General features: G+C 47.3%; 1 protein-coding gene across 2 annotated transcripts; it reads right to left on the reverse strand.

Moving 5' to 3' along the window:
- Positions 1-1,122: 1,122 nt before the first annotated feature.
- Positions 1,123-27,703, reverse strand: NAAA (N-acylethanolamine acid amidase). Of its 2 annotated transcripts, none has more exons than XM_047719567.1 (11): positions 27,462-27,703; positions 26,666-26,830; positions 22,820-22,946; positions 18,055-18,145; positions 12,624-12,700; positions 8,052-8,224; positions 7,840-7,902; positions 6,830-6,896; positions 5,921-5,949; positions 2,364-2,445; positions 1,123-1,730 (listed from the first exon to the last, which is right to left on the reverse strand). In XM_047719567.1, exons 1-10 carry the CDS (start codon positions 27,662-27,664, stop codon positions 2,370-2,372), a joined length of 1,071 nt encoding a protein of 356 aa, XP_047575523.1. In that variant the 5' UTR covers positions 27,665-27,703; the 3' UTR covers positions 1,123-1,730; positions 2,364-2,369. The 2 variants fall into 2 exon arrangements, with proteins under 2 accessions (XP_047575523.1, XP_047575522.1); XM_047719566.1 differs by having other exon boundaries at positions 2,368-2,445; positions 27,462-27,702.

Raw genomic sequence — 27,703 nt, forward strand, 5'->3', positions numbered from 1 at the left:
GTCCCCACGCTGCCCCCCCCACCCTTGCAAATCCCAGAGAGCTGAGACAGAGCAGAACAGGTGTGATAACACACACACTAGGGAGTTCAGGAGAAAAGACACAAGAGAACGTAGAATAGCAAGAGAAGAGAAGAGTGACTGAGCACGTTCCTAAGTTGAATAAGAGAAGTACATTTGAAGTCTGGCGAGCTTACCAAACCCCAAGCAGGCTAAATAATAAGAAATCTACATGTGGACACATCAGAGTGAAACCACACGGCACAAGGAACACGGGTCTTAAAGACAACCAGAGATCTAGATTACTTAAGTCACTCTCCTACTGAAAAGTCCCCAATGCCGTCCTGCTGCCTGGTTAAAATTAGGCTACTCCCCAAATTTCCATCCAGAGATCACAGTCTGTAGTCTAGAAAACAAGAACGGCAGCGACAAAGGAGTAGAAATTTCTAGTCTCCATCACAGCTTAACATATCCAGCAAGAGTTAAACTACTCTTGGTGCTTGATTTTATTATTATTTTTTATTTTAAAAATTTTATTTATTTACCAAAGAGAGAGAGAGAGAGAGAGAGAATAAGCAGGGAGAGGGAGAAGCAGACACCCTCCTGAGCAGGAAACCCAACGTGGGATTCGATCCCAGGACCTGGAGATCATGACCTGAGCTGAAGGCAGACACTTAACTGACTGAGCCACCCAGGCGTCCCTTGATGTTTGATTTTTAAAAGGACAGTGGATGATGGAAATTTAACAATGTGGCTCCAATGCTGTCCAGGAAGAAACACGAATATTCTGGGCCACCAGTGAGGTGTGGGCTACGGTGAGGTAGGGGTGACTGGTGCCGGGCTGACACTTTCTTCCATTTATCCCATTTTCCTTCGTTCTCGCTGGTACACCAGCAAGATTTAAGAACATCCCATCGATTCACTGTTTGTGCATTTTAACCTTTTCTCACTTCATCCTCACGGAAGTTTCTTTCTTGTAGATGTGAAAAAAAAATTAAATTCTACAACGCAGCTGTGCCCTCCTCTGAGTCTTGACATTTGAACAACATCTAGGAGAGCTGGTTCCGCAGGACAGCTGCTCAGAGCCACACGACTTCAGGAATAAGAAGGCAGCACAACGTTAAATGTCTTGGAAAAGTGTTTATTCACCTTCCCGACATCTTACATTGTTTTCAAAAAGCAGTAAGAAAATAGCTATTTAGAAAAACAAGGCCCATTGGTTTTGATAAAGAAACGTTAGACACATTCTGGAAAGTGAGAATCCCACCCCAGGGAAACACAGGAGCAAAGCTCAGACTAACAGACACTCAGACAGGCTCTATCCAAGCTACAGTTCTCCACTTCTCAGAAGGACCTTTTTCTCTCAGACTCTTCCAGAAGCACTGCATAATGAACAAAGAAGACCGGCCAGCTCATTTCTTCATCAGCTGAGGTCAGACAACATTGCTACATGTTGTGGGGAGAAGCGGCTTGACCTCTGAGACCAATTATCTTTGAGTTGTTCGAGTCGGTAGAGACCGATCATAGAGCGGGCCAAGGCAAGCGATGAAGGGAAGCGAACGCAGGAGTCCCGCCACCCACGTGCCTGGCAGTGGTCCTCCCGCCCTCGCTTCCCAAGCCTGAAAAGCTTAATGAGGAAGGAACCTGTGTCGTCCCTAAAATGATTCAATCCTCCCGCTTTGTTTTGTTTTTTAAAGCACAGCTCTTCCAGAACTTCATTTTTAAGAAATCATCTGTAAGGGTAGAAAAATGAATGGATTTAATTCAAACACCGATTTGTAACACCATCACGATGAGCAAATGACCCAAACATCAAGCCGGCTTCACACTTTTCCAGAAGACCCCAGCACTAGGGAAAACCGCCTCGGTTTGCTTTCAGGCACCGCAAAGAGGACACCTGCTTTTTCCTCACGCTCCTCCCTCACGGATGAGCTCACCCACGCCTGAAATCAATCCCACAGCTGTCCCCTGCCTTCGTTGTCCGTCTACTCAGGTTGCAAAGGTGCTGGGCCCGCCTCACTATTATTCTGGGGACAGGCAAGTCTTCCCAATTAGTCCCCTTCTGTGTCCGTGAAGACATAACACCTCGCCCTGAGAGCAGGTCCGAATAAGGGACGAAGGGCCCTTAGCACGAGATGAGCTCTCGTACCAACACATTCAAGATAAGTCCCTCATAGTGACATTAACCTGATACCAGGGACAACTGTTTGCCAGATGTGTGCCAGAAGATATTCTGTACGTGTCGATGTTAAAGATGTTCCCGTCTTCTGTGGGAATCGCCAGCCCACACCCACCGACGTGCCCAAATGAACACACAACAGACGAGCACAACTTTCATGGCGCAGGAGAACCCGCTCTTCGCTTACGTACATTTAACCCAGGTTTCTCATCCTTGTCATGTACCTCTCTGGGCTGGCAGCGCTCATGACTGTCGTATAAACTGTGTAGCTGAGAACAGAGAGAGAGATTTTTATGAGCAAGCCATTGTCTCTAATATTCCAAACAGGAAAAAAAATACCAACCTAACCCTTGGGACCTAGAAAATAACACAAACAGAAGCCTATGTATGTCAGAATGTTTAACATTTATAATTCGAGCGATTGCACAGGGTCCCTCCTTTCTAATTTGACAACACTGGGGAAGGCCACTTTCAAATTTAAAATTCTTGGACTCCTCAGAGTTTCATACTGTGGCAACGAGGGAGAGGTGGGTTGTTCAGGATTAGAAAGAAACAGGGGCCCAAATTGTACACTGGGCCGAAGACAGCTCTGTAAGTACACGTAGAGCTCGCCCACGGGTAATGGAGATCCCCTGAAGAAGGACTTCAGCTGGTCGTTTACTTCGGCCATCATTCTATTCTCCATCGCTGTTTTAGTATTTTCTCCGCTTAGAGACTCTTCAGAGGTTGGAATTCCACCGCAGGTGGGTGTAATTTTACAGCACGACACAAGGGGGCAGCATTGAGCGGTTTATGTTGCGATTTCTTTCCATGACCTTCACACCCCGAACAGCCTTCCTGGCAAGGAAAGGGCCCGACGGTCCGGAATCCGTGTTAATTCTGGCTCAGTGGTGAACATCCTTTAAATGCGGTTCCTCAGGACACACAGGTGCCTCAGTCGGTTGAGGGGGGGGCTCCTGGCTTCAGCTCAGGTCAAGATCCCAGGGTCCTGGGGTCCAGCCCCACTCAGCGGGGAGTCTGCTTCCCCTCTCTGCCTCTCCCTATGCAACACCCCCCCACCACCACTCATGCACTCTTCTCTCTAATATAAATAAATAAATCTTTAAAAAAAAAAATAAATGCAGCTCCTCCTGGGTTTTCAGTTACACAAGGAGAAAAACATTACTTGGTTAACTATTTATAATTTCTATTTCAACAAAACATTTCATATGCCATTTAAACAGTCATAGCCTTTAACTCAGTTACTCTGCTTCTGGGAATTCAGCCAGGGAAAATAATCCAAAAGCAGGGCGCTTGTGTGTGTATGTGGGGGGGGATGTACAAATATGTTTATTTCAGAGTTTTAATAGAGGAAAAAGTAACAACTGGAGAATGCTTAACTCTATACAATATATCCCATTGGCCATGGTGTACCTATTTAAAATTATAAGGGCTGTTGACAGCATAGGCAATGCTTTAAAAAATAAAACAACTAGGGGTGCCTGGGTGGCTCAGTGGGTTAAGCCTTTGCCTTCGGCTCAGGTCATGATCCCGGAGTCCTGGGATGGAGCCCCGCATCGGGCTCTCTGCTCAGCGGGGAGACTGCCTCCCCCTCTCTCTCTGCCTGCCTCTCTGCCTACTTGTGATCTCTGTCAAATAAATAAATAAAATCTTAAAAAAAAAAAAAGAAAAATATAACACCTACTGGGGTATCTGGGTGGCTTAGTCAGTCAAGCATCTGTCTTTGGCTCAGGTCATGATCTCAGGGTCCTGGGCTCAAGCCCTGTGGGGCCCCTGCTCCGCCACGGGGAGTCTGCTTCTCCCTCTCCCTCTGCCCCTTCCCTCTGCTAGTGCTTTCTTTCTCTCAAATACATGAAATCTTTAAAAAATATAACAACTCTTTAATTTTAATGCTAATTTTAGAAAAAAGATATAATCATTTAAAAAATTATTTTTAAACTATAAGAACACACAGAAAAGAACACCTTTATCTTTAAAACGAATATTAGAAGGGCAAAACTGTGCCCGACTGGAAAGGATGGAGTCCGTGGTGTGGTGCGGATGGCTGCCACAGGCTGGGGAGAGCCGACTGTCACACATGCAGGAAGTACAGAAACCAATCAGTCATGAGGTTGAAATAGGCTCAGCTGGGAGTGTTTACAACACGCAAGTCAATAAATGCTACAACTGAGGGGGGTCTTTGTTTTTTAGGTTCCTCCTACCCCGCAGAGCACTGGGTATCATTCATTACCCACACAGCTCCTTTGTTAGAGTGGCAAAGTACTGATTGATTTGTTTTTCTGTATTGGCTCTTAGAATATTGTTTATAGAATAAATTTTTTAATGTTCATCTTTTTATCAGGCCATACTTACAGAAAAGACTTTCAAAGGAACAATTTGAAGATATATTCCTATTATAGTACAAAATGAAAGACCACCGCCAGTTCTGAAAATGTCATAACAGCTAAGGAATCTTTTTTTTTTTTAAAGATTTTATTTATTTATTTGAGAGAGAAACAGTGAGAGAGAGCATGAGCGAGGAGAAGGTCAGAGAGAGAAGCGGACTCCCCGCGGAGCCGGGAGCCCGACGTGGGACTCGATCCTGGGACTCCAGGATCATGACCTGAGCCGAACACAGTCGTCCAACCAACTGAGCCACCCAGGCGTCCCAACAGCTAAGGAATCTTAAAAGTACTTATATACGGAAGTTTTTCCAGAGCCCATCAGGAAAACTATGTTGTGTTTGTGTAAGAGACGATCATTTCAAAGAAAAAAAAAAATCAATTGGGTATTTGAAACTAAAAATTGTTGTACAGATTTTGTCGGTATTAGGCTGTTTCCTGAAGAGGACCATTTTGTATTCGTGCCTTGGAGAAAGCAGATGTGAGAACAAGGAGGTAGGAAATGCTGGGTTTGGGCATTTACTGAGTAAAAGGAGGAGATAAAACGGCTTTGACTTGCAGATGCTTCCTCTTTCATTTTATTAAACCAAGCCCCACTCACTAAGCAAGAGAAGGTGTCCGCACCCCCAAGGAGCTAACCCTAGGTGCCAGTAAGGCCATGAAGCACCACCTGGAGGGGACAAGGAGGAGCTGCTGGTCTAGTCAGCCTGGCTCTTCTGGTGACAGGGACCTTCAGAGGAAACTCTGAAGGTCTTCTGGGACCTTCAGAGTTTCCTGTCCAAGTCTTGTGGCTGCCACTTAGGTTTCATTAAGAGCTTCACCTCAGAGGACGATGAGGGCTGTACACCTGAGAAGCCACTGCCCACAGAATGTTCCCGTCAAGGGTTCAGGCCAAAAAACAAACAGCAGCTTCGATGCTGAATCATCTGTGTGCGGAGCATGGGGGCAGCAGAATGGCCCAGCAAGTTACAGGGAGGCCAAGGGTGTCTAAAGTTTGGTTTTAACAGTGGGATTAAGGTGCTCAAAACCAGGGCCGGTGGCCCCCATGCCAGACTGATTTAGGATGAACACATCACGGTCTTCCTCCTTCTGGATCACTCTAGCCTCCGTACCTTTGTTTTTCTTCATGGGCTTCTCACCTGACTTATGATATGTTTATCTGCCCCTCCCTGCCTCCTCCCTACTCCCGCCAGCAGAACATTAGCCCCGTGAGAGCAGGGACTTGGCCTGGTTCACTGCTGTACCCACAGCACCTAGAAAGCCCAACCTACAGGCACCCAGAACCCTGCTGAGCCAGAGTATGGGAGTCGAGTCCCCCGTTCTGGGGTGATGTGTGAACAGACGCGTTGAACATGTCACTTACTTGTTATAAACCGGAAACACTGACAAAACCTGCAAAGGAAAAAAATCATATTACAAAGACTATTAAGAGGTAGAAGAAATATTAAAAGGTAAATCTACGGGAAGCATAAAACTACCTAACACTCCTGCGGGTCTTGGGGTGACAGAGTTACAGACTTTTGAATCCTTTCCCCTTTTAAACAGTGAACATCTACCCTACTGTGTCTCTAACAGGCAGAAAAACCGAGGTGAAGAGGGATACTTGGATCTACGCTGAAACCAGTTCACAAAATGTCATCGGACTTTTTAAAAAAATTGAGTTATACATTCTGTTCAACTTTCATTTCCCACTAACTTGTGGGTCCTGGTGACCTTTTAGGTTAAGTCTGAAGGATTCTATAAATAGAATTTTAATTTTTAATGAGTTAAACGAAGTGGACCACATAAAAACAAATATAATTATCAAGTCATTAGTTGAGAATCCCTAAAAAGAAGGTAATTCTCATTTTAGATTTCTGTTTGTCAGAAAAGGCAAACTTAAAAAAAATCTTTTATGCCAAATTGTCATTGGACGCTTTAAAAGGCTTTTCATGGGGCGCCTGGGTGGCTTGGTCGTTGGGCGTCTGCCTTTAGCTCGGGTCATGATGCCAGCATCCTGGGATCGAGTCCCGTATCAGACTCCTTGCTCAGCGGGAAGCCAGCTTCTCCCTCTCCCGTTCCCCTTGCTTGTGTTCCCTCTCCCGCTGTCTGTCTAAATAAATAAACTCTTAAAGTTTTCAACCAGGTGAAACTCTGATTCCGACACTGTCATCTACCACATTTGCTTGATTTCAGAGATTTCACATTCTTCTTCTTTTTTTTTTTAAATCACTGTTAACAAAGACAGCAAATATCCTGGGTAAGAGGAGGACATCACGGCTTGATAAGTTACCTGGAAGAGCTTCTCCAGGCTGAGGTTGGCCTGGCCGGTGGCATTAAGGGCTTTGATGGCAGGTGTCCTGTAAGGAGAAGGGTCAAAGGTTACTGGGCCTTTCAGGAAACCCTGCAGGCCACCAGCTCTCATCCTGAGGCTCAGCTGCCTTACCTCCCTTTCAGCAAAGCAGATCCCGGCCCCGAACCCGCTCCTTGCCTAGCCTCAGACCGCCGCGGTAAACTTGATTCAACAGGCCCGTGGGCACACCGGGAAGTTGGGAAGGTGAAATGTATTGCTACGAAGTTAAACAGTTGCCACTAAACATATGGGGCAGTTAAGCCGGGAGGAAATACCTAACTGCCTCTTGTTTGGGGACGCACGGATTTATAAAATGTTTAAAATTAAAAGGTCCAGGGGTCCCTGGGGGGCTCAGTCGGTGAAGCATCTGCCTTCAGCTCAGGTCATGATCTTGGGGTCCTGGGATCGAGCCCCGTGTCGGACTCCCTGCTCTGTGGGAAGCCTGCTTCCCCCTGTCTCTGTGCTGCTCCCCCCCCCCCCGCTTGTGCTCTCTCTGTCTCTCTCTGTGTGTCAAATAAATAAAGTCTTTAAAGAAAAAATTTTAGAAGGACCAAAGAAAGCCCCTAACTGGTTTGTTTACTTATTTATTTATTTAAACTAAGTGTTTTCCTTCCAAACAAGTCTTACATGGAAAACTTCATTCTTGTTCTACCCTTTTCTTTTACAGCTTAGTAAACAGAGGCTCGAGGAGCCACCCAGGGAGTCACTAGCAGAGCCAGTGGTGGCTCCAGGCCTTCTGACCCTGAGGCCAGGGCCAACCTTCCCCTTCCAACACGCAGCCGCCAAGAAGCCCTCCCCACACTCTTCCAGCCAAGCCATGGGTGGGGGCATCCAGGTACATTTTCTGGGAGGGGCAGCGCCCGTAGTCCTCTCCAGTTCTCGTCCTATAAAGGGCTCATTCTCCCGACCCCGAGGACACACTGGAAACCGGAAAGTGTACAGAGGCCTACCTCCGGTCGTCCTCCTTGGGTACTGGCTTCCAGTGGTCGTAATTTGTCTCAACCCGGAACCACCTACAACAGAGCGCAGCACCTCGTCTCACCCAAGGTCATTCGGCGCGCAGCCAAAGAAGAAAAAGTTGCGAAAACGAAAAAATACTTCTAGTTTCACCGGTTGAAAAACACGATGGATACAAAATGACCAGGGTCTTCATTCTACTCACGCTCCATTTAAAGGGTCCAGAGGCCACATGTCTGCTGGGCCGTTTCTGTTCCTCGTGATGACCACTCCCTCCTGGGGGGACGTGCCCCCGACGATGTAATAGACATCAGCGATCAGGGGTGTCTTAGCCAGTTTGATCACAGCTTCTTCGAAGTTTTCCGACTCACTCAGGGTCTGAAGGAGAAGACGCGCCTGCATCAGCCTCACCTCCCGCGGCAGCGACCCACACCAGCTGACGGACAAGCGGGCCGGAGCCCGCTCTCCTGATGCATTCAGCCATGGCTACCACCTTAAATGGCTCGACTTCAACCTCCTGCCATGAGGGCTCCATGGGGAGCCGACGGCAGCGGGACTTTTCTCGCGAAAGGAAAGAACTATTGACAAGTTGTAGGCCCGGCTCACCGACCACGTGCCGCACGCTTTCTAGGCAGGTCACCTTCACCCAGGACTGCCCCCGTGTCCTCAGTCCTTTGATCTTTCAACAAGTCCTTTCTAAATACCTACCACGTGCTGGGCACTGTGCCGGCATGGGGACAGAACAGTGACTACGGCTGACCTAACCTTGTTCACTCCAGATTTCCAAGAGTGACAGGAAAGACAATGAGCAGTGGTGACACAGGGTACGGGGTGTTAACATGGGAGAAGCAGTTGCTGGAAAAGTCATAGCAGGGGACCCAACGTCACCCTGGGCATTTAGGAAGCAGCCCAGGAGGTATTGCACAAGCTGAGGCCAAAGGGACAAAGGGAAGTGAGGCTGGTCCAAGTCGTGGTTGTGGGGCTGGGCGTGGGGGTGGGGAAGAAAGACAGTTCTGGCTCAGTGGAATAGTCTGGCAAAGGTTGGAGATGGAAGACAGCATGCTACATCAGAGCAGTGAGCAGGGGGTTCAGAAACCCCCGGGGATCGTGAAGGCCTCCCAAGGGCTGTGGCATGGGTGGGTAAGGGGCTTCCCCTCCAGTACACATAGGACTGTGGGACCTTCCCCTCCTGTACACATAGGACTGTGAGGGGTGAGGTATGTAGGGCTAAAGTGGTTTGTTCTGAACTCAGCACAATTATAAAGGGAGGCAAGAGGAGTCAGGAACACTGTTTTATGTCACCGACACCATCCCACGACAGCTATCAAAGAATTCACTGTCTCCACCAGAATCCGGTGAGAAAAAAGCCAAAGAACGTGAGGAAGAAATCCCGAAGGTGGCGGTGACTTGCTTCCTTCGGGTGGCAGAGTCAGGGTGGGACAAGCACCTTGTCTGTCTGGCTGGGGAAATTATGGAAATGGGCCGTGACTGCTCGTAGGTTCGGGATTTCTTTCCAGGGGAATAAAAATGTTCTAAAATTGATTGTAGAGATGGTTGCACCACTCTGACTATACTAAAACCCAGGGCGTTGTCCACTTTAAATAGATGAATGGTATGACACATGAATGCCACAGCTTTATACCTCAATTACAAAAACGCTGACCCTGGGGCGCCTGGGTGGCTCACTTGGTTAAGCAACTGCCTTCAGCTCAGATCATGATCCCAGAGTCCCGGGATCGAGCCCCACATTGGGCTCCTCGCTCAGTGGTGAGTCTGCTTCTCCCTCTCTCCCCCTCTGCTCCTCCCTCTGCTTGTGCATGTGCTCTCCCTCTCTCCCTCTCAAAAAATAAATAAAATCTTTAAAAAAATATTTATATATATACACAGACCTTATGACACAGCAATTCCACTCTTAAGCAATGACTCAACTGAAGTGGACATGCATGTTGACTAGAAGCCTTGTACCGGGAATTCTATCGCAGGCTTATTCACAACAGCCCCAGACTGGAGACAACCCAATGTCTATCAATGGGAAAATGAATGAATTGTGGTATAGCCATACAACTGAATATTCTTCAGTAATAAAAACAAATGAGCGAGGGATACAAAGAACATGGATGAATTAGAAAAGTATCCGGCAGAGTGTGAGAGGGAGTCTGTACTCTAAGATTTCTCTTATGCATATCTAGAACAGGCAAACTTGTCTGTGGTGACAGAGGTCAGAATGGTTTCACTGGAGGAGGGTGTCAGAGGCGGTGAGGCATTGGTGAGAAGGGAACTGGAGGGAAATTTCCAGGGACTTGGAAACGTTCTGTGTCTTGTTTTATTGATGCCTATGTGGGTGGATAAATGAGTGTGTACAACTGTCAAGACATGGAACTAAGCCCATAAGATCTGTGCATGTCACTGTAGGTAAATTTTATCTAAAACATTTAAAAATCCTTTTGGTGTTTAGATTCTACTGGTTAGATTTAAACTCTAGTTTTATTTTTAAATGGCAACATTTGCAATACTCTGGATACTTTGCAAATGGAGATTCTAAAAGGAGGGTACATTTTTATCTGCCCAAAAGTTTACAGTTCTCTCTTATCTCAATCAGTTATCAAGATTAGGAGGCTATAGTAGCCTAATACTGTAGCCTCTAACAAAGATTCCCTCCTTGACCAAACTTTGGCTAGACTCCTCTGAGCAGTCTTGCTTGATAAGGCCTTACCTTGGCCTATAACAACTTGAACAAACAACAGTTTCTAATAGCTCCAGGCTATATCACCTAAGGTGACCTGGCCTCTCTTCTAGCCCCTGCCTGAGAAAATAAGGCTGCCCAAAGAATTGAGTGCTTGTCCCAGCCAGCACTTAGTGAGGTATCCCCTCACACCTATTAGAAAGGTTAAGTCAGGGCACCTGAGTGGCTCAGTGGGTTAATCCGCTGCCTTCGGCTCAGGTTGTGATCCTGTCGTCCTGGGATAGAGTCCCACATCGGGCTCTCTGCTTCCGCGGGGAGCCTGCTTCTCCCTCTCTCTCTCTGCCTGCCTCTCTGCCTACTAGTGCTCTCTGTCTGTCAAATAAATAAATTAATTTTTTAAAAAAAGAAAGGTTAAGTCAGAAATACAAGAACAAACAAGTATCGGCAAGGATGTGGGAAAAAGGAACCACTTTGCAGTGCTGGTGGGAGTACACACCAGGGCAGGGCTGGTGGGAGTGCACACCAGGGCAGCTACCGTGGAAAATGGTATAAAGCTTCCTCGAAAAATTAAAAATAGAACTACCCTACTATCCAGTAATTCCACCACTGGATACAAAAACACTAATTTGAAAAGATCTATGCACCCTTAAGTTTATTGCAGCATTATTTACAATAACCAAATTATGGAAGCAGCCCATGTGTCCCTTGACAGATTGAGGGATGAATGGATAAGGATGTAGTACACACAGCACATACACACACACACACACACACACACACACACACACACAGAGACAGGAATATTACTCAGCCATCAAAAATGAAATCTTGCCATTTGCAACAACATGGATAGAGCTAGAGAGTTTTATGCTAAACAAAAGGAATCAGAGAAAGACACATGCCATATGAACTCACTCACTCATGTGGAATTTAAGCAACAAAACAAATGAGCAAAGGGGAAAGAGAGAGAGAGAGAACAAGAAACAGACTCTTAACTGTAGAGAAGTAACGATCACCAGAGCGGAGGTGGACAGGTGACGGGTGAAACAAATGATTGGGGTTATGGAGTACACTTCTCAGGATGAATAAAATAAAAAAAATGAAGCATGGTGAAGTATTTCATTTGAAAAACTACTCATCAGAGAATCCTGTCATTTTAGAGTGACTTTCATGATACATTTATTTTGATCCCCAAAATATTTGTACATCTAATAGTACAAAGTTTTATATGTGTATTTGATTTTATTTTGTTCAATGAATATATTTTTAGATATAAGTTTAAAATTAAAAAACAACAGATAGGGCTCCTGTTTTCCAGTCTCTGCAGGAGGGCAGGAGGCTAACTTTGATGAGCACCAGTTAGCAACCCCAGCTAGGCTTTACATGTACAAGCCCTCTTTTCCACTTTCCGTAATTTTTCACTTCTCCAACTCTACTGGGCCCCTGTTCACATCCTTCTCTATACCCACATTCTCCCTTTAAAACACCGGTCACCTCTGTACAAATCAAAGTTGATTCTGTCCACCTGGGCACTATTCCTAATTACAACAGCACAGCACCGACTAAAATCTGTCTCTACCACTGACTTTTCTTTTTATTGAGGTATAACTGACACGTAACATTATATTATTTCAGGCATACAATATAATGATTCAATATTCGCATATATTGCAAAATGATCACCACAATAAGTCTAGTCAACATCCGTCCCCATCCGGAGTTACAAAAATTTTTTTTCTTGCATGAGAACTTTTAAGATCTACTTTTAACAACTTTCACTTACGCAATACAGTATTATTAACTATAATCGCCATGCCGTACATGACATGCCCTCAACTTAGTTTATAACCGGAAATTTATAACAACTACTCTAACTAGTGTCCAGCTCTGTTTTCTTTGATACTTCTTATCACTCTGCATTCTGCAAACCCGTAGATGCCCATCCTTTCAAGGAACTTCTTACCTGAAGTAAATGTTGTTTATGGAAAAGTTGTTGAATGTCAATGTGAAAGTCGTTAAATGACGTAGAGCACTACAACATGACCGCATGGAAGATGGAGTGAGGGTTGGGGGCTCAGCAGTACAAGTACTCACAGCGCGGATGAGCCAGCTGACCGGATAGTGTCTCTGGAAGAGGGCAGCGATCACATTCTCCCACCACCAGCCTTTGTCTGCCGAGTTGAGGAAGAAACAATATGTATAAGTACGAACTATTGCCCAAGTGCCACATTTTAACTCCTTCCATCTTACCTCTTCCCCAGAGTATGAGCTGACGGGAGAGAAGAGTTGGTGGATGAAGAGTGATTTTTACTGGCATCCAGTTTTCAAAGATAAAGCTCAAATTTCATGGCAGCCGTAGAAATAAATGTACACACACATTTCCAGGGACTTGGAAGAGACAGTCCAGTTTGGGCAATGGTGCTAAGATCTGGCAATGAGGGGTCAAAAGATTCTCCTGGTACAATCAGTGCAGCAGAAAGAAGTATCATATCCTGAGACACAGAAAACCAGGAGAGGAACAGGTTTGGGTGGAGGCCGAGTGAGGGCAAGAAGACGGGAAAAGGAACTGTTCTTCAACATCGTGCGAGAAGTCCTAGCAACAGCAGTCAGACAAGAAAGAGAAATAAAAGGTACTCAAACTGGCAATGAAGAAGTCCAACTCTCTCTCTTCGCAGATGACATGATTCTTTATATGGAAAACCCAAAAGACTCCACCCCCAAACTACTAGAACTCATACAGCAATTCAGTAATGTGGCAGGATACAAAATCAATATACAGAAATCAGTGGCTTTCTTATACACTATCCATAAAAACATAGAAAGGGACATTAGAGAATCGATTCCATTTACTATAGCACCAAGAACCATAAGATGAGGGCGCCTGGGTGGCTCAGTGGATTAAGCGCTGCCTTCGGCTCAGGTCATGATCTCAGGGTCCTGGGATCGAGCCCTGCATCTGCCTCAGCATCCCTGCTGAGCACAGAGCCTGCTTCCCCCTCTCTCTCTGCCTGACTCTCTGCCTACTTGTGATCTCTCTCTTAAATAAATAAATAAAATTAAAAAAAAAAAAAAAAGAAAAACAAGATGCCTGGGAATAAACCTAACCAAAGAGGTAAAGGATCTGTACTCAAGGAACTACAGAACACTCATGAAAGAAATTGAAGAAGACAGGGACGCCTGGGTGGCTCAGTGTGTAAGCCACTGCCTTCAGCTCGGGTCATGATCCCAGGGTCCTGGGATTGAGTCCCGCATCGGGCTCCTTGCTCGGCAGGGAACCTGCTTCTCTCGCTGCCTCTGCCTGCCTCTCTGCCTGGTTGTGTGTGCTCACTTGCTCTATCTCTCTCTCTGGCAAATAAATAAAATCTTAAAAAAAAAAAGAAATTGAAGAAGACACAAAAAGATGGAAGACCACTCCATGCTCTTGGATCGGAAGAATAAATATTGTTAAAATGTCTCTACTGCCTAGAGCAATCTATACTTTCAATACCATCCCGATCAAAATTCCACCGGCATTTTTCAAAGACCTGGAGCAAACAATCCTAAAATTTGTGTGGAATCAGAAGAGACCCCAAATTGCTACAGAAATGTTGAAAAAGAAAAACAAAACTGGGGGCATCACGTTGCTCGATTTCAAGCTTTACTACACAGCTGTGATCACCAAGACAGCATGGTACTGACACGAAAACAGACACATAGACCAGTGGAACAGAGTAGAGATCCCAGATATGGACCCTCAACTCTACGGTCAAATAATCTTCGACAAAGCAAGAAAAAACATCCAGTGGAAAAAACTGTCTCTTAAATAAATGGTGCTGGGAAAACTGGGCAGCTATGTGTAGAAGAATGAAACTCAACCATCCTCTTACACCATACACAAAGATAAACTCAAAATGGATAAAAGACCTCAACGTGAGACAGGAATCCATCAGAATCCTAGAGGAGAACATAGGTAGTAACCTCTTTGACATCGGCCACAGCAACTTCTTTCAAGGTACGTCTCCAAAGGCAAAGGAAACAAAAGTGAAAATGAACTTTGGGGACTTCATCAAGATCAAAGGCTTCTGCACGGCAAAGGAAACAGTCAACAAAACAAAGAGGAAACCCACGGAATGGGAGAAAATATTCGCAAATGACACTGCAGACAAGAGGCTGATATACAAGATCTATAAAGAACTTCTCAAAACAGATAATCGTATCAAAAAATGGGCAGAAGACATGAAAGACACTTCTCCAAAGAAGACATACAAATGGCTAACAGACACATGAAAAAATGTTCATCATCACTAGCCATCAGGGAGATTCAAATCAAAACCACATTGAGATACCACCTTACACCAGTTAGAATGGCCAAAATTAGCGAGACAGGAAACAACATGTGTTGGAGGGGATGTGGAGAAAGGGAAACCCTCTTAACCATTGGTGGGAATGCAAGTTGGTGCAGCCACTTTGGAGAACAGTGTGGAGATTCCTTAAGAAATTAAAAATAGAGCTTCCCTATGATCCTGCCATTGCACTACTGGCTATTTACCCCAAAAATACAGATGTAGTGAAAAGAAGGGCCATCTGTACCCCAATGTTTATAGCAGCAATGGCCACGGTCGCCAAAGACCGTGAAAGAACCAAGATGCCCTTCAACGGACGAATGGATAAGGAAGATGTGGTCCATATACACTATGGAGTATGATGCCTCCATCAGAAAGGATGAATCCCCAACTTTTGTAGCAACATGGACGGGACTGGAAGAGATTATGCTGAGTGAAGTAAGTCAAGCAGAGAGAGTCAATTATCATATGGTTTCACTTACTTGTAGAGCATAAGCAATAACACGGAGGACATAGGGAGATGGAGAGGAGAAGGAAGTTGGGGGAAATCGGAGGGGGAGTTGAACCATGAGAGACTGTGGACTCTGAAACAAACTGAGGGTTTTAGAGGGGAAAGAGGTGGGGGATGGGGGAGCCTGGTGGTGGGTATTAAGGAGGGCACGTATTGCATGGAGCACTGGGTGTGGTGCATAAACAATGAATTTTGGAACACTGAAAAAGCAAAATAAATAAAATTTACAAAAGAAGAAGAAGAAAAAGAAGAAGAAGAGGGGAAAGGGGAAGGGCAAGAGCTCTGCGGAAGCGCGCAGGGGCACGTCCACCAGCAGCCATCGACGTGGAGGGGCTGAGACCGCAGCTGGTGCTCCCAGGCTGGAGCCAGACAACACAGGCGGGTGCTCCACACCCCCTTCACATCCACAAAGCAGCTCGACCTCCTCCCTTGCTCTCCAGGTGAGGACACTGAAGCACCCTGGGGGCAGTCGCTGAGTCAGCGAGTGACAGCCCGACGCAGACCCCAGGCCGGCTGGCTCTCGAAGCTGAGATGTTACCTGCCAGGTGGTAGGTTACGCCTCCCCAGACTCTACGCCATTTGTGGGTCCTCCTCCCAGCCCTACCCTTCCCGGGGTGGGGGGGTGCTGTTGGCCGTCTCCATAACATCCAGAAACTCAGCTGAATATCTTATCTCTCTTGGCAGAGACATCCTACCTTATGGTTCAGGCATTTTAACTCCCTCGCAGCAGACTAAAATAGAACTAGTTTTCACTAATATAAGTATTAAGGCGGTCTGACGGTATTTCATTAAATGTGCACGTCACAGAAGAACTCAATTATTTCTAGACTGCTCGTACCTTAGGTTCTACTAATCCGTTGTTAAACACTTGGAGTCACAAAATGATGGAAACAAAGCCCAGCCTGAAACACACACTTGTTAACAGACATTCTGTGTGAAACCTTAGTAAGTGTCATCTGTGGTCTGAGCACCATGGGTTGAGAGTCAATGGGGCACCCATGGGGCTCAGTCGGCGACGCAGCCGACTCTGGATTTCGGCTCAGCTCATGATCTCAGGGTCTTGAGATCCAGTCCCGTGTCCAGCTCCTTACTCAGCACGAAGTCTGCTTGAGGATTCTCTCTCTCCCTCTACCCCTGCCCTCTGCTCTCTCTAAAAGAAATAAATCTTTTCAAAAAAGAAGAGAAAATCAGTCTCACTCATTGCTGACTTTGAGAAAATGCTTTAGGAACCCATTAGGATGCAGAACGGAGCACTGGACACTGACACATCCTTAGCCAGCGTCCTCCTGTCAACCTTGCGTAGAGACTTAACCAAAGGAACAGGCCACATGACGTCAGTCGTGTTCATCCAATGACCAACACTCAACTTTATGACTTTCTTCTTAGCTCAGCTGCCAGTTCCTGAGGACAGAGACAGCGTCTGTGGACCTCTGGGTCTCCCACGCTCTGTGGAGCTGACTGATGTCCCCTGAGACCTGGGGACCAGTGGTGGAGTCGTATAACCACCAGACCTGGGGGACCAGTTTGAGAACCACCTTTCCACCAGCCAGCTGCCACACACACACGCCTCCCGCCAAGCCTCCGCTTCCTCCTCTGCCTCCCTAGCGGGGTCAATACGACCAGCCCAGTCTGTCTGACAGGACTGTCATGAAGGTCCCCTGAGAAAAGTGACCAGAAGGTGCCAATAAGCTGTGGAAGGCTTTATAGCTGTTGCCCGGAGGATGCCATCATGTAGCCTCTACATGACTGCAGCAGCTTCCTAACCGTCTTCTGCTTCCATGTCACCCCCCACGATCGATTTCTAGGGAACAGACCGAGCGATTCGCTTCCCGGCCTAAAGCCCTCTTAGGGCTTCCATTCCACCATCACACTGAAAATCCAAACTCCCCATTCTGACTCTCCCCATGGCCTCGGCCTTCCTCTCCGCCTGTAACGCCAGTTCCCGGTGCTACAACCACACCGCCATCTTTTGTTTCTAGAATCAGCCAGGAATGCTCTGTTTCTAGAATTCCCCCAGCTTCTGGCTCCTGGATCACGTGACCTGCAGTACCTGCCCCACCCCCTCCTTCATTCTCCATCACATCTTCCTGTTTTGCTTTCTCTCCCTCTCTCTTTTTTTTTTTTATTCATTTATTTGACAGAAAGAGAGATCACAAGCAGGCAGAGAGGCAGGCAGAGAGAGAGGAGGAAGCAGGCTCCCTGCTGAGCAGAGAGCCCGATGCGGGGCTCGATCCCAGGACCCTGAGATCATGACCTGAGCCGAAGGCAGCGGCTTAACCCACTGAGCCACCCAGGCGCCCTCCCTCTCTCTTTTTTAAAAGACTTGTTTCTTTGAGAGGGAGAGACAGAGCACGATGGAGGGGCCGAGGGAGAGGGAGTCTGAAGCGGGCTCTGCACTGAGTGTGGAGCCCAGCGCAGGGCTTGATCTCACTCCCCTGAGACCATGACCTGAGCTGAAATCAAGCGACTGCAGCACCCAGGCACCCTGTTTTGCACTCTCTGTAGCACTCACACCCCCTGAAATCATCTTCACTGCTTGGAGCACACCGCCCACCTCCCCCACTAGGCCGGGGGTCCCTGCTGGTGGTGTAGTTGGGATTCGTCTGCATGTTCAGCTGGGGCAGCCGATGAAGTACCTGGGGACAACCGACCAGGCACGGAGCCAAAGTGCTCAGGAGTTTGCTCTGATTACCTCGTTCATCGCCAGAAACTGTAAACTTGTATGGACTCTGACCGGTCCACACTCCTACATAGCCAATGAACGTGGTTCCTGTGAATGCCACCTGCAACCAAGAGACAGGCATCATTTTGCCATTCCCGCCAAACACACATTGACGTCATCTGTTTTGTCCCCCTCATTGAGTTTTTTCCTTATAAGTGCCAACATAATAAAAACTCCTAAATTGCCTTCTGAAAGGTTTGACCTGGGGGTGCCATGGATAGAAATCAGTAGGTCTCTGATCTTGCATGGGATCATTTTCACCCATTTCTAACTGAATGTCACTCCTTCCGTAACAGACACACTTGACAAATCCTGTAGTCACAGCAGTGCCCATGATTCTGCCGCCATAGACATAGCAGATAGTTTCACATATATAATGCTATCATATCTACCTTGACAACGTATCATTACTTGTCCTGAAATACCATTCATAATTGTCATTATGGGAGTTATTAGATGCACAGCTAAAATTTACTATTTAATGTATTGAGAAAAAGTATGACATTGAAATGGCTGTATTCCAACATAACTGATTTTCTTTGTAATCCATGCATTTTAAGTATTATAAAACATTCTGAAATGGGACCATCGGCTGCATCAAAGGGGACCATGCACCCCAAAAGAAACTCCATCCTCAAAATAGCAGATGGGCTCTGACTAAAATCTTGTGTTGACTTAATCATAAGTCATGCATCTTTTTTTTTTTTTAAGATTTTATTTATTTATTTGACAGATGGAGATCACAAGTAGGCAGAGAAGCCCGCAGAGAGAGAGAGGGAAGCAGGCTCCCTGCTGAGCAGAGAGCCCGATGTGGGGCTCGAACCCAGGTCCTGGGATCATGACCTGAGCCGAAGGCAGCGGCTTAACCCACTGAGCCACCCAGGCGCCCCCTAAGTCATGTATCTTGTAAGCTCTATGGGGCAAGAGGAAATAAGTGAGACTGTTTGTCAGTCATAATCATATTTAAATTTTAAATTTTTAAAAAAGATTTTACTTATTTATTTCACAGAAAGAGAGAGCACAGCAGGGAAAGCTGCAGGCAGAGGGGGAAGCAGGCTCCCCACTGAGCAGGGAGCTCGTTGCAAGACTCCATCCCAGGACCCTGGGATCATGACCTGAGCAGAAGGCACTTAACCAACTGAGCCACCCAGACCCCCCTAAATTTTAAATATTAAAAAACTATTTTACATGTATCTCCAATGTCATCCTCGTGGTTATCCCGTGAGTTACAGGGAACACTTCCACTGTGACCTAAGGTAACAAGCGCCATGATTGCAGGAGACCACCATCTGACTACGAGGAGAAAAATTACATTGGAGCAGCTACTGCAGATACCAGATTTCATTATTTAAAGAGAGAATGTGCCCGTTCTTTTTATTTTGAGAAATAATATTTTGAGTTAATATTTTTCCTTTGAAAAAGCTAAATTTCAGGGGCAGGTGATTGGATTAGTCGGTTAAGCCTTTGGCTCGGGTCATGGTCCCAGAGTCCTGGGATGGAGCCCCACATCGCCGGGCTCCCCGCTCAGCAGGAAGTCTGCTTCTCCCTCTGCCTGCTGCTCCCCGTTGCTTGTGGTTTCTCTCTCTCTCTGCCCTTCCTTGCCACTCATGCTCTCCCCAGTAAATAAGTAAGTCTTGAAAAAAAAAAAAGCTGAATCTTAAGTCTGTAATCTTTTTGATCATTTAGTTTTACCTCATCTGGTTGTAAAAAATAATTTAAGGTGGCTAAATTACAAAGAAAAAAATGCAGTGGCCCTAGTTTTAGGAGTGACCTTCACCCAGCTCCTCGAGGGCTTTCTCTGAATTCTCCCCACTTCCATTCACGGCAGTAAAATAGGCATAATTCTACCTCGCTGCTAAAGCCTTTACAAAATGTAATTATGTGAAGGAAAACAGTAATTATACCGTCACTTTCTTCGAATGACACATTGACACTCATATCAGGGTTACTCCTGAAGGAAAGAGCAAACTAAGGTTTCAAAGGCAGAATCATATTGTAGTTTCCAAGAGGTTCGATCATACCCAATTATAAACGATTCTGGGATATAATTTGCCAGCTCTTTTATCCTGAAAACCTGTCTTTGTTTCTAAACGTCCTGTTTCTGTTGTCCCTGCTGAGTCAGTTAACACAAGCAGACCCTCGGCTATAGCAAGAGATTCTAAATCACAGCCTGGTCGGAGTCTGGGGGGAAGAAAGCCACTAGGAGGCCAGAGGCCTGGCTCTGGTCCTGCCTCTGTGGGTCTCCTCCCCGGGAGCTGGGACAACGTTCTCCGGGTGAGGTCTCTGCCTCTCACGGGGAAAGTGCGGATGACACTGTCGATCTGTGCCCACTCAGAGGGCACAAATGTGGCTGCGGTGAGCATCTAAGGAGGAATTACATGTAAAAATCCTTTAAAAATTATGAACAATATTCGAGAACAAGGGATAAGTTATTTTGTGGATCACCTGTTCTTAATTTAGCACAACAATTTCTTGGCTGTGAGCCCTCAGTGGAAAGACAATACTCTGGTGTCCACTGCTAGATTTCCTAATGATAACCTGAGCACTAGGAGTCAAGCCGTGCCTGCTGGCCAGTTCTCACGGACGCTCCAGGACAACAGGAACAAATGAAGCATTAACAGTTAGGGTGAGGGTAGGGGTGCCTGGGTGGCTCAGTGGGTTAAGTGCCTGCCTTCTGCTCAGGTCATGATATCCAGGTCCCGGGATCGAGCCCCACATCAGGTTTCCTGCTCAGCAGAAAGTCTGCTTCTCTCTCTCTCCCTCTGTCCCTCCCTACTGCTTGTTCTCTCTCTCTAATAAGTAAAATCTTTAAAAAACAAAACAAAACAAAACAGGGTGAGTTCTAGAGAGAACTGTTGAAATAATTTATTTTTACTGCATTTATTCCTCTGTCCACTTAGAAGATTTTTTGCTTATTGTAGATAATGCAGAAAAGCATAGTCAGGGAAAATAATTATATAGTCCCGCTGTCCAGTAATAATTGCTAACATTTTAGCAGATTTCCTTTCGGAAATTAGTATGTATGTATGTTCTGTCATTGTTACCAGTTAAAACCATTTTTGAAGTAATTCTTCAACTGTAAACTAAATTTCAATTTTTTTAATGATTTTATTTATTTATTCATGATAGAGAGAGAGAGAGAGGCAGAGGGAGAAGCAGGGTCCAGATGGAGCAGGGAGCCCAATGCGGGACTTGATCCCAGGACCCTGGGATCACGACCCGAGCCAAAGGCAGACGCCCAACTGTCTGAGCCTCCCAGGCACCCTATAAACCAAATTGTTAACAGTGGTGAAGTAAAGAAATGAAACAGAAAAATGAGAAATGTTTGCTTTAAGTATTTATGTATTATTTTAGTTTTTATAAGAAAAAGTTTTGTTTGTAAAGCCGGATGACCAAGTGAGTGTTTAATAAATGAGTTTATAGTATTTGTGACTCAACTCCTAAATGCAAAGAACGTTGAAATACAGTCCTTGTCCTTAAACAGTGTCCACCAAAACCAAAATCTGGCTTTAGCACACTGTTTCCTGGCAATAACGTGCTTTGTGCACTCAATGAACACTGATTAAGACTGTCCCTGGGGCGCCTGGGTGGCACAGTCGTTAAGCGTCTGCCTTCGGCTCAGTTCATGATCCCAGGGCCCTGAGATCAAGCCCCGCATCAGGCTCCCTGCTCCTCGGGCAGCCTGCTTCCTCTCTCTCCCACTCGCCGAACTTGTGTTCCCTCTCTCTCTGTGTCTCTCTCTGTCAAATAAGTAAATAAAATCTTTAAAAGAAAAAAGACTATCTCCAGATGTTTACACAGAAATGTGAAAACAGTACATATTTACATGTTTAAACTCCAGATGTTTACACAGAAATGTGAAAACAGTACATATTAGGTTATATTTCTATGATGAAAATAAAATGATCTAAGGGAGATTTTTTTTTTAAAGATTTTATTTATTTATTTGACAGAGAGAGATCACAAGCAGGCAGAGAGGCAGGCAGAGAGAGAGGAGGAAGCAGGCTCCCTGCTGAGCAGAGAGCCCGATGTGGGGCTCGATGTGGGGCTCGATCCCAGGACCCTGAGATCATGACCTGAGCCGAAGTCAGCGGCTTAACCCACTGAGCCACCCAGGCGCCCCCTAAGGAAGATTTTTTTAAAGATCATACTTAGAGAGTGCTGTGAGCCCATCAGACTTTACAGGGTAAAGACAGTTCATTATGTGGCCACAACTGATCGTGGTTCATGGTTCTGTGCTTTGCATAGATCACTCCACGTAACCTTTACAACTACCTCCATAAGGTGATTATTAACCTCTCTGAGCTGGAGTCTGCAAAACGTGTCTCAAGGATTTCCCACCTTCTCAAAGGAAGCAAGCGACAGAAGCAGAATTCAAACCCAGGACTGTCGGACCTCAAAGTTGGCGGTTTCCAGACGGGACACCATGCTGCCCCTCCCTATTCCAGAAGCCTCCTCAGCACGGGAAAGCAGAGGGAGAGCTGACGTGGATGACTGGTCACATTCTGAGAGAGATTTCCATAAGGAAATGAGTAGGTGCTCCGTAATTGTAAACGACCCTTCTTCCAGGAGCGTAATGGACATAAAGGTCCCGAGGTTTTGCTTTTCCAGGACTTTGATGTTTTCTATACCTTAAACCAGTAACACACTTCGGCAGCAGACCATCCGTCCTAGAGACTGCTAGCTTTGCTTGGCTAGACTCTGACTGCTCAGGCTTAGAGCGCGCGAACCATACCTGCCCGTTCTTCAGGAACTGCACATCCACGGTGAGCTTGCGTAAGAAATTTCCGAAAGGGTAATCCAGATTCCGGCCGTGGTAAATGTGGCCTCTGGAGTCTTGAGCCACGATACTGGTACAGAATCTGAGAAAATAGACAAGTACAATATGAATGAATGAGAAAAAATAAGAAAAGGGAGAATGAGGTTTCATTTAAAGATAAATCCTTACAGTAAAACAACTCTTATAATGGATACATATGACAGGTGATCCTTGCACAAGCATATGGAGCCACAATTCAAGGCGAAAAGCACAACCAGACACACCTCATCAGGGTTCATTTGGCGTTACTAGGATGTTGCCCTCAGCACACACGGTGGTGAAAACGTATGGAAAGAGAATTTCATCCTAAATCTAAAACTGAGGGGCGCCTGGGTGGCTCAGTCAGTTAAGCGTCTGCCTTCGGCTCAGGTCATGGTCCCAGGGTCCTGGGATCGAGCCCTGCATTGGGCTCTCTGCTCAGAGGGGAGTCTGCTTCTCCCTCTTCCTCTGCCCCCTCTCATGCTTTCTCTTGCTATCTCTCTCTCAAATAAATAAGTTAAATCTTTAAATAAATAAATAAATCTGAAACTGACTCTTCTGAGCTCAGCTAGCCCTCGGAACTTTGCTTATTCCTCTGTTTGGCGGGATGTAGTCTATAGAACATACCATTCAAAGCTAGTTCAAATTCACTTCTCTTTTATGAATTTCTCAGAGCATATATAATGGCACTAAATCATTCTGTCCCCCAAATGTTTCAGTTGGTCTTCTGAGGAAAAACAGTAAACTCTTAGGGGCTTGGCACTTTCCCTGTCGCCATCAGGGCTCTCTACATAGAGCTCATGAGAGAAACAGATCTTTTAAAACTCCCAGCTGGGGCACCTGGGTGGCTCAGTGGGTTAAGCATCTGCCTTCAGCTCAAGCCATGATCTCAGGGTCCTAGAATCGAGCCCCAGGGCCATCTGGGTCTGTCCCGTTCCACCCAGGTCCGTCCTGTTCCATCCAGGTCTGTCCTCAGCAAGGAGTCTGCTTCTCCCTCTCCTGCTTCTCCCCTCTTGCTCATGCTCTGTCTCTCTCTATTTTTCAAATATATCAATAAAATCTCAAAAAAAAAAAAAAAAAAAAAAGAACTCCCAGCTGGAGAGAAGTATTTTGAGGAAAAGAGGAAGAGGTTTGTTAAGATATCTAAGTGTTTCTTCTGAGAATATGTAACGTTCTGTGGAAAAATACCTACGCACAGCATGCCCAGTTCTGGGGAAAGAGATGTCCGTGGCGCAAGCCAAATGGAGAGACAGTATCCTGAAGGGCTGCTGGTTGTTTCCGACCAAAGAATTGTGGTTGATTTTTCTCTACTTTTCTGTATTTGCTAATTTCCTATAATGACTACGTATTACTTTTATCATAGGAGAAAATGAATGTTACTTAATTTTTGTGTTTGTTCAAAAAAGGAAGTCTGGTTAGTTCTTAATTTTTTCCAAGATTTCGGATCCTCAAAGAGTTGATGTCCAAAAGGGAGCTGGTAAAGCCTGGAAATGGTTAAAGTAAAGGGTGTGGAAATCTCTCCCAGAGACTTTTTCAAAACTGGCACGACAACAATATTTCCATGTCGAGCCAAGTTTTTGTTTGTTTGTTTGTTTGTTTGTTTGTTTGTTTTAAGTAGGCTGCACGCCCAGCATGGAGCCCAGTGCGGGGCCTGAACTCACGACCCTGAGATTAGGACCGGAGCTGTGACCAAGAGTCAGACACCCGACCGACTGAGCTCCCCCAGGCACCCCTTAAGCCAAACACTTTAGCGTGAGGCGCCCACAAGCACGGGATCAAGCGGGGAGCTGCGGCCTTCAGGGGAGACACTGGAGCTTTGAATGCAGAGGCTCTGACCGCTCACCAGGCCCCAGACGTTCAGCGAGTTTTCCCTTCTGGCGCTTGCTTTCCACACAAATGGTCATAACCTTCTCCAGTGCCTGTGCCCAGCAGGCTCAGTAAGGGTAGCTGGTATTATCCGATTCAAAAAGCCTCACATCGGAAATGTGAACAGAACGTGTCCTTTGTTAATTCTTTTTTATTTAAGATTTTATTTATTTGAGAGACAGAGATAGTGACAGAGATAGCGAGAGAGGTGCCAGCGGCAGAGGAGAGGGACAAGCAGGCTCCCCGCGGAGCAGGGACCCTGCCCATGCAGGGATCGTGGGACCCCAGGACCATGACCCAGGCCAAAGGCAGAAGCTTCACTCTGCTTAACCGACTGAGCCCCCCAGGCAACCCCCCTTGTGAATTCTAATGGTGTCTGATGGCGCTTTTGGTTGTCAGGCAATTCAGCACATACTTTAGCATCAAATCCAAAAGCTAGAATGTTTTTTCTAGAACTTTTGCTTAAATCTGCTTGAATAGGGGGCGCCTGGGTGGCTCAGTGGGTTAAAGCCTCTGCCTTCAGCTCAGGTCATGATCCCAGGGTTCTGGGATCGAGCCCCATATGGGGCTCTCTGCTCTGCAGGGAGCCTGCTTCCTCCTCTCTCTCTGCCTGCCTCTCTGCCTACTTGTGATTTCTATCTGTCAAATAAATAAATAAAATCTTTAAAAAAAAATCTGCTTGAATAGACTCTAACAACAACAACAAAAGTGGAAGTAAAACCTTTTTTTTTTTTTTCCAGTTGAGAAAGCCACATGTCAGAATACGAAGAAGATGGAGGTAGGAGAAGAGGAAAGGCAAAACTAACTTGGTTCATTTAACAAGTTTGTGTCTTATCTGTGTCTTTAAACATTTCCCTAAAGAGAAAAGGGCTTCTTTTTTTTTTTTTTTTAAAGATTATTTATTTATTTGACAGACAGAGATCACAAGTAGGCAGAGGCTGGCAGAGAGAGAGGAGAAAGCAGGCTCCCCGCTGAGCAGAGAGCCTGATGTGGGGCTCGATCCCAGGACCCTGGCATCATGACCTGAGCCGAAGGCAGAGGCTTTAACCCACTGAGCCACCCAGGCACCCCTACTCTGTGCTTCTTAAACTGCCCAGGGGTTCAGGCAAGACACCAGGGGGCAGTAAAGCTGCCTTATCCCAAGAACCCCTTTCTCCCCCACATGTCCTGGCAGCCAAAAGCTATTAAGTATGTCATTAGAAAAGGCTGGTCTGGTGGCAAAACAGTAAGTTCTGAAGGTAGAAACCAGGTCAAACCTCTCTTACCTCCAGGACCTACTACTGAGCCAATAAGACAAGATTCCCCTGCACTTTCCATGGGATCAACTACACGCTGTTACCCGCTTTCACTTCCGTGTGCCATTTTATCCTGCCCACCTGCCTACCAAATGCTGGCTCTGCCTCAGCCAGGACGACGTTCCCTGTGACCCCAACTCTGGAGGGTACAGGCTCTGAAAGGGAAGACAGGCTCTCCGGCCATGCAGACACAGAGGTATAAATGCAGGGGGACAGATGAGTGCGGGGATGACCCCCTGCATTATAAGGGTGCAGGGTCCCCGGAATACCTAGACGGTCCATATAAGTGGGCTGAGTTCTAAAAACTTCTGTTCAAGTACGCGTCGAGTTTAGCGTTTGGAAAGTGGGACACTACCTGAATAGGTGGAGGGAGGAAGAAGGGCTTCGGGTAGAGGAAAAGTTCAAGGCCGAGGTCAGAGAAGCTGCTTTCCTGGTCAAAGCTCATGATCTGCTGCTCAGATTTACCCCGAGAGGCAAAGAGGAAGCGCGGGAGGTTTCCGGGCAGCCCGGTCTCCACCCCGTTTTAATCACCCTGGAAGTATGTCCCCTCCGAGCCAGATGCGGCAGGAGGCCCGGGTGAACCCGGGCAACGCACTAACGCCGGCCAGCGCGGGGCACTCACGCGGTGGACTCGTACACCAGGTTGAGCAGCAGACAGTCGGCCAGGCTGTAGTCGAGGACCTCGCACAGGCCGCGGATCTCGTCGGCGAAGGGCTGCGGCAGGAAGGGCTCCAGCTCCTCCACCACCTTCCCGACCCACGCGTGGACCCACTTGGGGACCTTATTCCTAGAAACAAAGAACCGCGAGGGTGTCTGATCCGCGCGGGGGCTGAAGGGGTGCGACCGCGTGTCTGGGTGGCGGGGGGGGGGGGGGGGGGGGGCTCCTAGAGCTCGTATCCTCGGGGGTGCCGGGCTCCTCCCTTCCCGGAGGGCCGACAGCCCAGGCCCCGCATCACGCGACCCGCAGCATCCCGGACGGGAGAGAAGGACACTCGGAAAGGGAGGCGGGGCGAGCGACTGTGGTCCCCAAGGGGCGGACTCGCGAGACTCGCCGGACCTGCCACGAGGGTGTGGGGTGCGTCCCCGACTCCGCGCCGAGGGGGCGGGTGACAACCTGCACGCCGCCCTGACCCAGAATGTCTGCGGGAAGGGCGCGCCTCCGGGGACACCGAGCTCCGGAGTCAAACTAGCCGCTGGATCAGCCTCAAGCCCGGCGCTTCCCAGAGCGGCGGCACAAGCCGAGCCCGCACGCCCCCGAGGCCGCGGGTCAGGACGCTGGGGTCTAGGAGGGCAGGACGGTCCCGGGGGCGGGGGAAGCGGCTCGTGGACAGCCCGGCGGGCAGCACCATCTGGGCCGCCCGCACGCGGACTCCGGCCGCCCGCGGTGCCCCGGGGCTCGGCCCCGCGCCCGCGCTCACCCGAGGATGTGCGCCATCGCCGAGCGCAAGAAGTCCAGGTCGAAGCGCTGCAGCACGGGCAGCCAGCGCAGCGCGGGCGCCGCGTCCAGGCTCACGTTGAAGAGCGGCGGGGCTGGGGGCGAGGCCGCGGCGGACAGTCCGGCCGCGGCCCAAAGCAGCAGCAGCGCCGGCCCCGCGCGCGCCCCCGGCCCCGCGGCGCGCATGGCTCGGACTCCCGCGGCCGCGACTGGGACCGCGCGGCC

This window comes from Lutra lutra, chromosome 2 (assembly GCF_902655055.1).
Source record: "Lutra lutra chromosome 2, mLutLut1.2, whole genome shotgun sequence".
NCBI classification, from domain to species: domain Eukaryota; kingdom Metazoa; phylum Chordata; class Mammalia; order Carnivora; family Mustelidae; genus Lutra; species Lutra lutra.